Source organism: Syzygium oleosum, unplaced genomic scaffold (genome assembly GCF_021117445.2).
Source record: "Syzygium oleosum isolate NSW1041296 unplaced genomic scaffold, Sole_v2.1 Sole_v2.50, whole genome shotgun sequence".
NCBI classification, from domain to species: Eukaryota; Viridiplantae; Streptophyta; class Magnoliopsida; order Myrtales; family Myrtaceae; genus Syzygium; species Syzygium oleosum.
The window spans coordinates 194,650-208,528 of record NW_026607534.1 but is presented as its reverse complement, the minus strand read 5'-3'; the positions used below and the strand labels follow the sequence as shown (position 1 = coordinate 208,528).

The following is a 13,879-nucleotide window of genomic DNA, read 5'->3' as shown; positions in this document are numbered from 1 at the left end:
AATATACAAGCCTTCCTAAAGGCCACAAACCCAGACCACGCATACTCAAAAAGGGATAGGGTGGTCGATCTGCTCCACTACTCTATTCAAAAGAGGAGCTCCCAAAAAGATAGGGATCTCTAACCCTATCAAAAACCTCCACAACATCCTGGCGGTGCTCCTGGCGAAGCCGGGTCAGATGCCTCACTATAAGAGCCGGACGGCAAGGACTCCCATTCAGGTTCTGGCCACTCGACCCACGCTGGAGGCTCTGTCACCATCGGTTCTGGCTCCGGATTAACTACAGTTCCGTCAGGGGGATCAATCTCCATAAGATCCCATAATCCTAAACCATCGTCATGGGGAACATCAAACCCTTCGAGAGGACCAATATTCTGAGCTCCGTCTCTCAGAAACCAAGCCATGTACTTATGAGCTGTCAAGTACTGCTCCCCATCGTCGACCCAAACCGTGCTCTCATACTTCCGATACTCCCTACCCTCTCCTACTGGGTACTCAGTCACCCAATGCTCCATCTCCGTTGGTACCCCGAAACGAAGCGGAGGCTCAGTCATAATCAAGGTCGAGGGTCTGAAAATGTTTAACAACGGGGAATGAGATAAATCTCAATAAGTAAACTGCCTAAGCCTCGACTAGGGCAATACGTACCTCCGGCACCCTAATCATGCCATTCTAACCAAAAGGTTAAGTTCCTATCCAACGGACAATGGTACCACATACTATGCAAGTCTCAATTTGTATCACAACCATGGCAACTATCAATATGCATAACATCAATAATAATAATCCAGACATAATCAATCATTCACACGAGTCTCGATTATAAGATGAAATCACTTCGGCCCGTCCCATACCGTGCCTCACGATTTTATCCTATAATAAAGCTCAAGCATACCATATGCACATAACACTCGAAGTTGTCCAGATTATTAACGACCCACCATAGGTCACACCGAACTCCCGCCGGTCTTCCGGCATAGCCAGGCATCACCCCACTACTTTGGGCGTGGCAACGTCCGGGATCGAACCCCCCCCCGACAAGTCGGGTACCGGACGGCATCCCATTTAGGAGCATCGATCCGGCCTCCACCGCGATCGGCAATGTCTCGGGATCGAACCCCCCGACAAGTCGGGTACTGGACAAAGATCCGAACTTCCGCGGGCATCGTCTAGAACTCGTCTTAGACGGAACTTATCATGGTCACACACGTAAATAACCACGCATTGCCAATTTTAATCTTTCTTAATTAGCCAATGCAAGTGTTTATGACGTGCAATGTACTACGAATAAATATGCCATGAATCGCACTCGTTTTCGCATCAAACATCGATATATGATCACGATACGCCATGCCAAGCCAACAATAGCCATAATTAACCACACGATCTTCGTTCTAGGCCACGAAATCATCATCAAACTATACGATCAAGACATAGTCAACTAATCAGCCATGATTAAATAAATTAACCATACGATCAAACCAATTAACCATGCGATCAATTTTAAACAACTAATTCACCACACGATCGTCATTAAACCTTTAATCGACACATAATCGACTAATTAGCCATGCGATTGCCAATCAAAGTCACCCGATCAATCTCAAATCTCTAATAAGCCATATGATTAACTTTTATCACATCTTAATTTAATCTAAACCGTAGGATCAAAATTAGCACCTAATCATGATAATTAAGCCCTAAAATTAACCTTAACCATTCTAGAACCAATGGGGGCCATATGATCAAAGTCCAAGTCATCCAATTCAGCCACTACCACATGATTATTGCAGCCACAAGACTAACCCACGAATTTAATTAAAACAATCACTAACAACCATAATTAGCCAAATTAAGCACAATTAGCAACATTAAACATATGATTAAGCTCAAATAACATAATCTACCTATCTTAACATTCAAAACAGCCACATAATTATCAAATCCAGCCACCAACCATTTCTCAATTCAGCTTATGCCATAACCCCTAAATTAACCCCTAAAATAACCCCTAAATTACCCTAACAACCCCTAAACACTATCCATTGGTAACCTACTAACCTAATCAAGGTTTAGGGAGTTACTTACCACTAATATAAGCTAAGAATCAAGCCAAACCCAGCAGCACCAGTCCCGGCCAAGCCAAGAGCTCCGGCGAACGGCGGCGGCCCAAACGGCGATCCGGCGAACGGCGGCTGCTCCGGGTGTGAACGGCGGCTTGCGGGCGGCTCACGGTGGTCCACGGTGGTCCAAGGTGGTGGCGTGAGGGGCTGATGGGTGGTGGACGGTGGTGGGGAGTGTCTCGGCCAAGAGAGAGGAAGAGAGAGAGAAAAATGAAGAGAGAGAGAGAGCAAGGGAAAAGTGAGGAGAGAGAGTGTGTGAGCTGAACATATCTCACCAAAATGGAGGGCTAGGATGAGTCCTTGATGCCCAAGTATTGATCTAAGGGCTAGAAATGCATCTTGACAAAAGTCTTCTAGAAGGGCATTTTTGTAATTAACCAAAAAGGCAAGGGCAAAGTTGTCCATGAAGATTTTCGGTCACTAGGGTAAAAATACCAATAAGTCCTTCCACTCAACAAATAAATTCTAGAACACACAGGGGCAAAATCGTCTTTTCTAATTTCCGAGCCTAATTTCCCGTTTTCGCGAATTTCTGAGCAAACCGATAATAAAGCGAGCTTAATGCGGCGTCGTCCAATATAATAATTTTGATATCCTTGAAAGTTCGATACCCAAGTTCGGATTCCAATTCGTGGTCAAAATCGCTCAAACGCGACTTTCGTGTATCTCAAACTAACGGGCGGCTTTTAGGGTTTACGCGTGTCGACCCGTGGTTGATTTGATATCAATCCACGTTTAAGTTTACTCGAGCCATGGTGACTTCGGTTGTCATGTAATTACGAGGGTCAATCACTAGTTCCGAACGACACGATCGTTAGAAATTGATTTTGGAACGTTTGGAATGCATACAGTGATTAAACGGCATCACCCGTGACTCAATTGTATAACATTGTTAAATTGTTCCTTAATCATTCTTGGATCTGCCTAAAATGGTCCTAAATATCCCCTCGTCAATTCTTATGGTCGAAGTATCGATCCAGGTTCGAGTTCTTGGGTCGTGCGTATCAAAATCCTAACTAGCCATTCCCTAACGGTTAGTATTCTCAAGAATGGCCAATTCCGAGTGAGATATAACAGAAAGTGCATTGATGATAATATCATTTCATAAATCCCGAAAGTGGGTCGAAATTCAGAATGTCACACCCTCCACTTGGTTCTATTTTTCTTTTCCTTCTTTTTCCTCTATATTCTTTATCAATTTTTTTTTGGACCTAAGCAAATCCCTAAAAAACTTCATGTCGGTTCTCGTTCGGATCTCGAGATCACCGAGATGTAAAAATTTCAGAGGGTATTTTATCTTCCTGAGGAAGATAAAGATACAGAGGGAATTGAGAGTGCGAGACGTGTGGATACTAGCACGTTAAAATAAGGAACCCATCCACGGAGCCCGTCTCACAGGATGGGGACAGGCCGCAGAGGCCCTCGTAGAAACGAAATCTCACTTCCTTTGGTGAGGTTACCTCGACTCGAACACCAATAATTCAAGGGAAGCCCCGATTAAGAGGTTACCTCTTAACCTCTTCCCTTTAGTCTACTTTTTGTATCTGAAAATATTGGTATTGATACAACTTACAGATACTTTCACAATCATAACTCATAAGCTCACATATACTATAATATGAGTAAAAAGTCTGGCACATGTAATTTCGATGAGAAAGATTGTTAATACGCAATTTTGCAAGTTTAGCTTTGTCGATTCAACAAACTGAAAAATTGCATATGATTATGGACTTGCTCTCACTCCCACAGTATTAGCAGTTATAATTAATTTGGGATGCTACTCAAATTCAGTTCGTAAAGAAATAAACGAGATGGTGCGCATATCTTTCTCGTCGGTTGGCTTTAAAGTAAAAGTAGGCAAATATGGAATTAAAGAAAAAGGATACTTGAATAATGAAAATTTGACGTTATTTATCCATATAACGGAAATATTAACGAAAATACTAATTGAATTATTGATTTCGTAGAAATCTTTGTAACCAATCATTCTAAACACCTTCAGTATTTGATCGATAAATTTCTTTATCACACGGCAACGCGCAGATAACACCCTCATATATTATTAATACAAAGTCATATTCCGATTTATATTAGGTGCCATCCATCAAAAACAATTGACAAAACACAAGTCCAACGCAAGCAATAACAGAGTATATACCAACGACATAAAGAAAACATTACACAAGCGGTCGTATCCATCTTTGATTAGAGAACTTTAACTACCCACTCTCTCGTTAACAATTAAATTAAGAATGGATAAGGTCGCTTATAGAAAATTTATCTACACTGGCAATTAGGCTTGAAAATCCATGAGATGCTTGGGGATAAATGGGGTTTTAACCGGGCTTTATTACATACTAAAAAATTCCACTGAAAAGGTTGGTGTGGTGGCGGTGATTTTACATTGTTTTTTACTCAAACCCATGAATATTTTTTTTTGGTCTTTCCAGAAGATAAAGTAATTAACTTGAGGCCGGAAAAACAAATGTAAACTTAAAAGAAGAAAATCCAACCGACTTTAAAGGTTGCCATAATTTGGAAAGTAAATGTTGATACCTTAAGCCCTACAGAATTTAAAAGAAATTCCAACCACCTTGATCTTGTCCAATTAACCAAAATGTATGCTTAAATCCGATGGATCACAATGACATGAAAGCTTTAGATTTACTCCAACAACATATGCATGTCCTCTAGAATACGATGTCTATGTCTGTATAATTTAGTTATCCTATATTAAGTTTTATGAATTTTCTTAGTTTTTTCCTAGAAATATACTTTTTGGGGTTATTACTATTAAAAAGTTCAAGCTGGTATTCCCATGACACATTTATCTCAACCAATTTTTGTTTCACAAAAAATCTTGAATCGAAATCCCATGACATATTAATCCAGATTAATTTTTTGCTCACAAAAAATCCAAAACTAATGTCCTTGACCCAAATCTACCCTCCGTCAAAGTGCATACTTATCAACACATGTGGATTTTTCATGTCGGATCTATCATCCTCCACGTCCGTTGAAACGTATGTATTTTACCAGGATATTAGACAGAATGTCAACAGAGCCAATTGAGGTACTAGTTTGGAAATTTTTTGTTGTATTAACCCTACTTTTTACATAGACATTGGGCATTGAATATTTCAAAAAAAAAAAAAAAACTAATGATCTATCCTTGGGCCTGTATCTATATTCCAATAACCATGTTTCTATTAATTGTTGGTTTGGACGATCAAGCTCCACCGATTATATCTTTCGTTCCTCTATGATCTTTGGGATAGGAAACTTAAATTATTAAAGAACAGAAAAAGGGGCACTCGTTAATAAATAAATGAAAAAACTTCCAATTTTTTAATGCTATGATTACTCTCGCGTTATGTATAATCACTATTTTTAGATATTGAATTAATTACCGTATCAATTATAGTTAACATGAGTATTCCAAGAGCTCTCACTTTAAAATGACCCCCAAAAACAGCTAGAGTTACTCTTGTTATCAGAGGAAGAAGTCCCTTCAATGTCACGTCAATTTTCCTATATGTAAACATTTTCGATGGTTATAACGGCTTTTTCTTACTTGACTAGATGGCCGCGACTCATACGATACATGTATACCATTCTACACTCACATCCTTTGAAACTTGAAATGAAAATATCTCTTCGAAAGCTTAATTTACTTCTTAAAATCAAGGAGTCCAGCAGCTCCTATATCTTGTTTAGGGTAACTTCATCCTCCTACCAACTAGAAAGTGACATTTCTTTGGCAACAACAACCGACATTTAATACAACATTAGTTGTGTAGTCCTACCTAGAGTTCCTAAAGACAAATGACATAATTTTGCTTGGTTTACTTCCGTTTCTCACGTCGAATTTCTGAATCTTCGATCCTTTTCCGAAATTAAAATTTTCTATGGAAAACTCATAAAATTACGAGGCGACGTCCTAACGTTCGAGTGTGAAATCCTTAAGCATTCGACACTCAAAATCGGATCATAATTTGTGACCGAAATCGATCAATCATAACTATAGTTCATCTCGAGCTAACGGATGGCTATTAGAAATAAATTCTTCGATAGCCTTTCCCCTTTGGTTAGGATTCCCTGAGTGATCAAGTCAGGGCGAGAATTAACTAATAGAGCATCGACAAAATCACCATTTCGTAAATTATCAAATTGGATCGAATTTTCAAGATATCATAATTCTTCCCCCCTTGCAGAAATTTCGTCTCCGAAATTTGAATTTACATCCAATTCCTCAAAAAGAAAGGGATACTGGCGCCTCATTATCTTTTCACTTTCCCACGTGGCTCCCTCGGTTCCATGGTGTTGCCACATAACTTTGACTAGAGGAATCGTCTTATTTCGTAGTACCTGTTCCTTCTGATCCTCGATTCTTACTGGTCTTTCCACGTACGACATTCTATCGTCGACGTCTATCTCCTCGTAATTCAGAACGTGGATCGGATCCGGCTCATACTTCCTTAACATTGACACGTGGAATAGGTCATGTACCTGAACCAACCTTGGCGGCAAAGCTAGGCGATACGCCAACGTTCCAATTTGCTCTAAGATCTCGAACGATCCTACATATCTTGGGCTCAACTTGCCTTTCTTGCCAAAGCGCAATATTCCTCACATGGGTGATACCTTGAGGAACACATGATCTCTGACTTGAAACTCCAATGGTCTACGTCGCCTATCTACATAACTTTTCTGGCAACTTTGGGCCGTCCTTAGCCTATCCCTGATAACTTTAACAGCATCCTACGACTGTTGCACCAACTCGGGTCCCGTAATCTTTCGTTCTCCAACTTCGTTCCAACAGACATGAGTCCTATAAGGTTTGCCATACAACGCCTCGAAAAGTACCATTCTAATACTTTGCTGATAACTGTTGCTATACGCGAACTCAACAAGATGTAGTTGTTCTTCCCAACTTCCTTTGAAATCCAGAACGTAGGCTCGCAGCATATCCTCAAGAGTCTGAATCGTTCCCTCGGATTGTCCATCTATCTACAGATGAAAAGCGGTACTGTATTGCAGCTTTGTTCCCATGGCACCTTGAAGACTCTTTCAGAACGTGGCGGTGAACTTAGAATCTCGATTCGACGTGATCGTTACAGGCACACCATGAAGGCGAACCATATGCCTTACGTACAACTCCGCATACTTGTCCATAGCAAAGTCCTTTCGCACCGGAATGAAATGAGCGGGCTTTGTAAGTCTATCCACTACCACCCAGATAGAGTCATTACCTCTTTGGCTCCTCGGTAGACCCATCACGAAATCCATCGTGATATGCTCCCATTTCCATTCCGGTATTCCCGGGGCAAAGAATCGGCCAGGCTTACAATGCTTGGGCCTTCACCGTTGACACGTTAAATATCTAGCCACATGCTTGGCAATATCTCCCTTCATGCCATTTCACCAATAATATTGGCACAGATTTTGATAAATCTTTGTGCTACCTAGATGAATACTATAGTTACTACGATGAGTTTCTGCTAAAATTTCCTCCTTAAGTCTTTCATCATTGGGCACGTACAACCGTCGACGAAACTTTAAGATCCCATCCTTAGATACTTGAAAGTCAGGTTTTCTTTTGGTTGCATCCATTTGCAGAATCTTTTGAAGTTTAGGATCCGAAGATTGCGTTGCTTTAATCCTGATTTGCATTTTGGGCTCAATTCTAAGAGTAGCCATTAAATTCGAGAGGTGACTTACCTCGAACTTGAAATCCAAGTCTCGAATTTCTTCAAGTAAAATCCATTCTTGAACCATCATATGCGCAATCGAAGACTTCCGACTTAATGCATCGGCCACCTTGTTAGCCTTACCAGGATAGTACGGAATCTCATAGTCATAATCTTTAAGCCGCTCCATCCATCTGCGTTGCCTCATGTTTAATTCCTTTTACGAGAACAAATACTTGAGACTCTGATGATCCGTATAAATATGAAACCTTTCCCTGCACAAATAATGTCTCCAAATCTTTAGCGTGAAAATGATCGCTGCTAATTCCAAGTCGTGCGTCGGCTAGTTCAATTTGTGCGGTCTTAATTGTCGGGACGCATATGCCACAACTCTCCCATGCTGCATTAAAACACATCCCAATCCTTTGTATGACGCTTTGCTGTAAATCTCATACCCTCCTGAACCAGACGATAACGTTAACACAGGCGCAGTAGTGAGCTTTTGCTTAAGCTCTTGAAAACTAAGCTCACACTTATCCGTCCATTCAAACTTTGTGTCCTTTTTTAGCAAGCGTGTCAAGGGCATGGCTATAGCAGAAAATTTTTCCACGAACTTCCTATAATAGCCATCCAATCCCAAGAAACTTCGAACTTCAGTTACCGTCGTTGGTCTAGGCCAATTCATAACCACTTCAATCTTAGTCGAATCTACTGAAATTCCTTCCCCATAAATCACGTGTCCAAGAAAAGCTACTTGAGTTAACCAAACTCGCACTTGCTAAACTTGGCATACAACTTGTGGTCTCGAAGGGTTTGCAACATTGTCCTCAAGTGTTGTTTGTGTTCCTCATAACTCCTCGAATACACTAGAATGTCGTCAATGAACACGATTACAAACTTATCCAAATACTCCTTGAACACCCTGTTCATCAAGTCCATAAAAGCTGCAAGCGCATTTGTCAGACCAAACGGCATCACGGTAAATTCATAGTGTCCATAGCGCGTTCGAAATACCGTCTTCGATATATCTTTCTTTCTAATCCTCAATTGGTGATAACCTGTCCTTAGGTCTATCTTCGAGAATACCGAAGTTCCTCGAAGTTGGTCAAACAAATCATCTATCCTTGGTAACGGATACTTATTCTTAACCGTCGCCTGATTGAGTTGCCGATAGTCGATGCAAAGGCGCAACGACCCGTCCTTCTTCCTTACAAATAGAACCGGCACTCCCTAAGTTGATGCACTAGGACAAATAAATCCTTTGTCCAACAACTCCTGCATCTAAACCTTTAACTCCTTCAATTCCGATAACGCCATTCTGTAAGGTGCCTTAGAAATCGGCTCCATACCAGGGACTAACTCAATCACGAATTCTACTTCTCTTTCTGGGGGCAACCCAGGTAATTCCTCAGGAAAAACATCCGAGAACTCTCATACTATAGCTATGTCTTGCACCTTCGATTCCTCTACTAGAGTGTCAACTACAGTTGCCAAATAACATTGGCAACCTTCATCCAACAATCGAGTAACTTCAAGTGATGAGATCAAAGGAATTGATGGTCCTCCTCGATTTCTGACAAACTCAAACCCAACACTCCCTAAAGGCTCAAATTGAATCGTCTTACGATAACAATTTACTGTGGCTGGTTGCTTGGTGAGCCAATCCATTCCAAAAAGCACATTGAAGTCAAATATCATCAAGACAATGAAATCTATGCTGTCGTCACGACCACCAATAGATAATTTACAATCAGCACATCCTACTGCAGACACTACGTTATCCTTTAAAGGGGTAGAAATACTATAGACCACTCTTAGCGGTTTCGGACTTAACCCCACTAGCTCCACAAATTGCTTAGCCACAAACGAATACGTAGCTCCAGAATCAAACAAAGTATAAGCAGCATGGTCGTGTAATGAGACCGTACCTATAATTATGGCGGGCGAGTCCTCCACCTCCTTCCTTCTGACAGCATAGACCCTTCCTTGTACTTGGGGTCGGTTCAATTGGTTCGGTGGGGTGTTCCTCGCAGGTTGTCCTACTTGCTGCGCTGATCCTTGCGCTCCCGTGTCTTGGCATGGACAGTCCTTCATGTGGTGACCGTGCTGACCACATCCAAAGTAAGCTCCCGTTCTCACAGGACATGGGGTTGATCCATGGTTCCTACGGCAAAAGTGGCATGTACTATTTTGATTGGGTGCCGGCTTCTTCACGCCACCTTTCCTGTTAGGAGGGACAGGGAACTTACTTCTTGTCATTGGTTTCTTCCCAAACCAATGATTATCCTTACTTGGAACAAACCGCGATCAAGACGCGGCTGTCTTGTCCACCAAGTTCCTCTCAATCAACTGTGCCCTCTCATACAACTCATCATAATCCTTCAGATTCAGAGGCACCACTTGATCCTTAATCTCGGGCTTCAGCCCATCCCTAAACCTCCTTGCCTTATCAACTCGATCTTTAACCAACCTCGGCGCATATTTGGACAATTCCACAAACTTAGCCTCGTACTGGTCTACGGACAATTGATTCTACTGGAGACGTTGAAACTCGTTCATCTTTTGTTCCCTGGCGCAGTCTGAGAAATACTTGTTGTAAAAAGCTTCCACGAAGGTACCCCACACCTGGGCCGTACCATCGGGGAACACCCTCCTTTGGGTAGCTTCCCACCAAGTACTGGCGTTTTCTTGCAACTGGTAGGTAGCCAGCGTCACCTTGTCTTCGTCCAAACATCTCAGCAAAGCGAACACTTTCTCTAACTCCCTGATCTAGAGGGTTGTAGCCTCAGGATCACCCGCACCAGTGAACTTGGGCAGTTTGAACTTCAGAAATTACCCCACCAACTTATGCATGGGTTGATTCCCATTTCCATTCCCAGCTAAAGAAATATCTACAGGTATAGGTACAGGTGCAGGTGCAGGCATAGCGGCAGCGGCGGTGCCGGCGGCAGCAGCTTGATTACGAGCTTGCTGTCCTACCAGGGTCTCTAAGGCCTCAAGGATCCGGTCTAATCTAGGATCCTTTGGTGCTCTCCTTCTGGCACCAGTCTGACCTGGTTCGACTCTCCTCCTAAGGGCCCTCGGGTCGGGATTTCTCATCTTACAGGATCTTTGGAGAAACCTGCTTTCTAATTCCAACAAGGAATTAGAAATCGTGAACAACCTGCTTAAGAACGAGAAATCTAACAATCAAACACAGGCACAAAGTGTTTTCCTAACTCACTATCCCAAAACCCATTGCACCTTATCACTCCAGGTCTTGACCAAATTTGGATCGAGCTGACCTTGCTCTGATACCAATTCAATGAGGATGTCAGGCCCCGAACCCTATGGACACGCAACATCCCGCTATGGTCATTATGATGCGACGTCCCAGGACTCGTCGCCGACCCTTTCATTTTTATCTTTCTTTTTATTACGCATGCGGAAGCAATAACAACCAACACCTAGATAACAATAATAAATAGGGATAGGTAGGAAAGCGATTCACAACAAACAAACAACAACACCATTTTAATATTCACTTGATTAACCCCTGGAAAACTTTTCTTTACAAGCCCACTTCGGGCACTTCCACAAAAAGCCTATAAAAAGATACCCGGCTGGGGTCGATCTACTTCACCATCAGTGGGTCAGTCAAAAAGTCAGCTTTCAGTCAGGTCTCTCATGAGCTATTATAGAGGGTTGGTGAGTCAAAGTAGGATGAATCAGGGTCGTGCTCCGATGGCTTAAAATCCGATAGATCCTCGGGAACAGGGTCGGGCTCAGGCTCAGGCTCAGGATCTTCTACTGACCCGTTAGGTGGGTCGATCTTCATAGGATCCCATATCTCGTACCCAGGACCCTCTTCCGGAGGACCGTCAAACTCCTTGATAGGTCCAAACAGATCCTCACCATCCCTAACAAACCAGGACTGGAACTGGTGGGGAGCCCGATGATTCAGGCCCTCATCCACCCAAACTATCGTCCGATGGCGCTAAAAAACATATGGTTGGTCAGGGAACACGTGCGTAGAAACAACAGTCTCCATGTCCTGAGGTACCTCAAACCGTACCGGGTGCATCGACATGCTAAGGACCTGAATATGTTTAACAATGACAAATGCGATAAAATCTCAGTAAGTTAACGGCCTAAACCCCGCTTAGGAGGCCAACTCGCCTCGAGGTTCCTAGTCAGGCAACCACACATCATATACTGATCAATCACATGCCGAATAACAATCGCAAGCATCTTTACCTCGCCTTGGCACACGTGGCATGCATAACATTAGTCAACAAACATCACAACCATGCACACAGCATAACACGTACTCGGAACACATAAAGAGATTTTCCGTGCATCATGCATCCACACTCGTGTGTCTCGATTATAATATAAAACCACTTGGGCACGACCCATACCATGCCTAGCAGTATTCAACCCATAATCAAACACTATGCAACATGCGTGTTCCATTTATCACGATCCCTCTGGGCCACTACTGTCACGCCCCGAACCCTGACCGGCTCGCGACACCCCTTCGATGGCCATATTGAACGCGACAACCCAGGATGCGTCGCCGACCCAAACGAAACACCCAACGATAAAGGCAAGCAGAAGCGGAATAAAAACGACCCAGATAATAAACAATGACAACGGGATAGCATAGGCACAAATCAACAAACACACTTCATAAAACTGACAGTCACTTACAACATTCAATCTAGGCTACTAACTTCAAGCCACATTTATCAAAGGGGGGCGATGGTTAGGTATTCTACTTCACTAAACAAAAGAGGGGGGCATCCAAAGATGAAACAAAGCATCAAATGCCCAAGGTCACTCCCAGTCTCTGAACCGCACGTGACGACTATCCGTCACTCCAAACCTGAAAATGTTTAACAACGGGGGATGAGATAAATCTCAATAAGCAGACAACCTATACCCCACCTAGGCCAATGCGTACCCAGACGAGTCTAACATGCAATCTAACCACCGATATAACAAACTTGCCAATTCACATTTACCTCGCACCGATTCACACGCCAGCTCTGCACAATAGATAATTCACCATAAAGCAATAATAATTCAAGAACATAACATCACCACTCAAACTCCATAACCACATATATTCAATCAATTCAATCACACTCAATTCGCATTCGTGGCCGAGCAACTTTCCACGACCCGGGTCAACACCCCACACGTCAGCCCTCCGATCAATCTAGGCTCCGTCCCTCACTAGACCTTTCACACTTTCTCATGACCCGCGTAAACACACCTCAGGTCAGCCCTCCGATCAATCCGGGCTCCGTCCCTCACTGGACATTCCACACTTTCACACTACCCGTGTAAACACGCCTCAGGTCAGCCCTCCGATCAATCCGGGTTCTGTCCCTCACCGGACATTTCACACTTTCTCACGACTCGCGTAAACATGCCTCAGGTTAGCCCTTCGATCAATCCGGGCTCCGTCCCTCACTGGACATTTCACACTTTCTCACGACCCACGTAAACACGCCTCAGGTCAGCCCTCTGATCAATCCGGGCTCCGCCCCTCACTGAACATTTCACATGCACATACACCACATCACAATTCGCCATTCTCACACGTCACACGAATCCAATTCAAATCACAAACTCATCACACTAGTCCACCAATCCGACACTCAAGTTGGCCCAATCAAACGTCAATTTCACCCACAAACGCCACGACAATCCGGTCATCGTACCCACATAAACCAGCCACTAATCATGCCACATAATCATCACAACTTAATCTATCAATTAACCACATTCACATATTGATCCTAATCCAAGCTTAGCCACTAACCCGATACTAATTAATCCCTAAACAAGTCTAATAATACCCATAATACTAGGGAAGGTTTAGGGAGTCGCTTACCTAAATTTGGCCCGGGAAAAATCGGCACGGGCCCAAAATGGCCTGGGTGAACAATAACGGCTCGGCATGGGCGAGGGCGCGACGGGCAAGGGGCTCGGCCACGGCTCGGCACACCCTCGGCCACGGCCCGAGGCTCTCGACCACAACCGGGCGAGCGGCTAGGCGCGGGCACGGGCACGGGC

The 13,879-nt window shown here is 43.2% G+C and overlaps 2 protein-coding genes across 2 annotated transcripts; both read right to left on the bottom strand.

Annotated features, from left to right (window-relative positions):
- Positions 1–9,244: 9,244 nt before the first annotated feature.
- LOC130136772 (uncharacterized) lies at positions 9,245–10,072 on the bottom strand. Its single transcript, XM_056307107.1, has one exon. It carries the CDS (start codon positions 10,070–10,072, stop codon positions 9,245–9,247), a length of 828 nt encoding a protein of 275 aa, XP_056163082.1.
- Positions 10,073–10,120: 48 nt separating this feature from the next.
- LOC130136771 (uncharacterized) lies at positions 10,121–10,912 on the bottom strand. The gene is made up of 3 exons (XM_056307106.1): positions 10,650–10,912; positions 10,450–10,577; positions 10,121–10,329 (listed from the first exon to the last, which is right to left on the bottom strand). The coding sequence occupies exons 1-3, from the start codon at positions 10,910–10,912 to the stop codon at positions 10,121–10,123; spliced, it is 600 nt and encodes a 199-aa protein (XP_056163081.1).
- Positions 10,913–13,879: the final 2,967 nt, after the last annotated feature.

What these genes read in the sequence shown, in the direction of transcription:
- LOC130136772 (XM_056307107.1), bottom strand. Translation starts at nt 10,072, where the DNA reads ATGACAAGAAGTAAGTTCCCTGTCCCTCCTAACAGGAAAGGTGGCGTG.
- LOC130136771 (XM_056307106.1), bottom strand. Translation starts at nt 10,912, where the DNA reads ATGAGAAATCCCGACCCGAGGGCCCTTAGGAGGAGAGTCGAACCAGGT. An exon ending in CCCATGCATAAGTTGGTGGG is followed by an intron (nt 10,578 to 10,649) that starts GTAATTTCTGAA and finishes CCTCTAGATCAG; the next exon opens with GGAGTTAGAGAAAGTGTTCG. An exon ending in AAGGAGGGTGTTCCCCGATG is followed by an intron (nt 10,330 to 10,449) that starts GTACGGCCCAGG and finishes AATTGTCCGTAG; the next exon opens with ACCAGTACGAGGCTAAGTTT.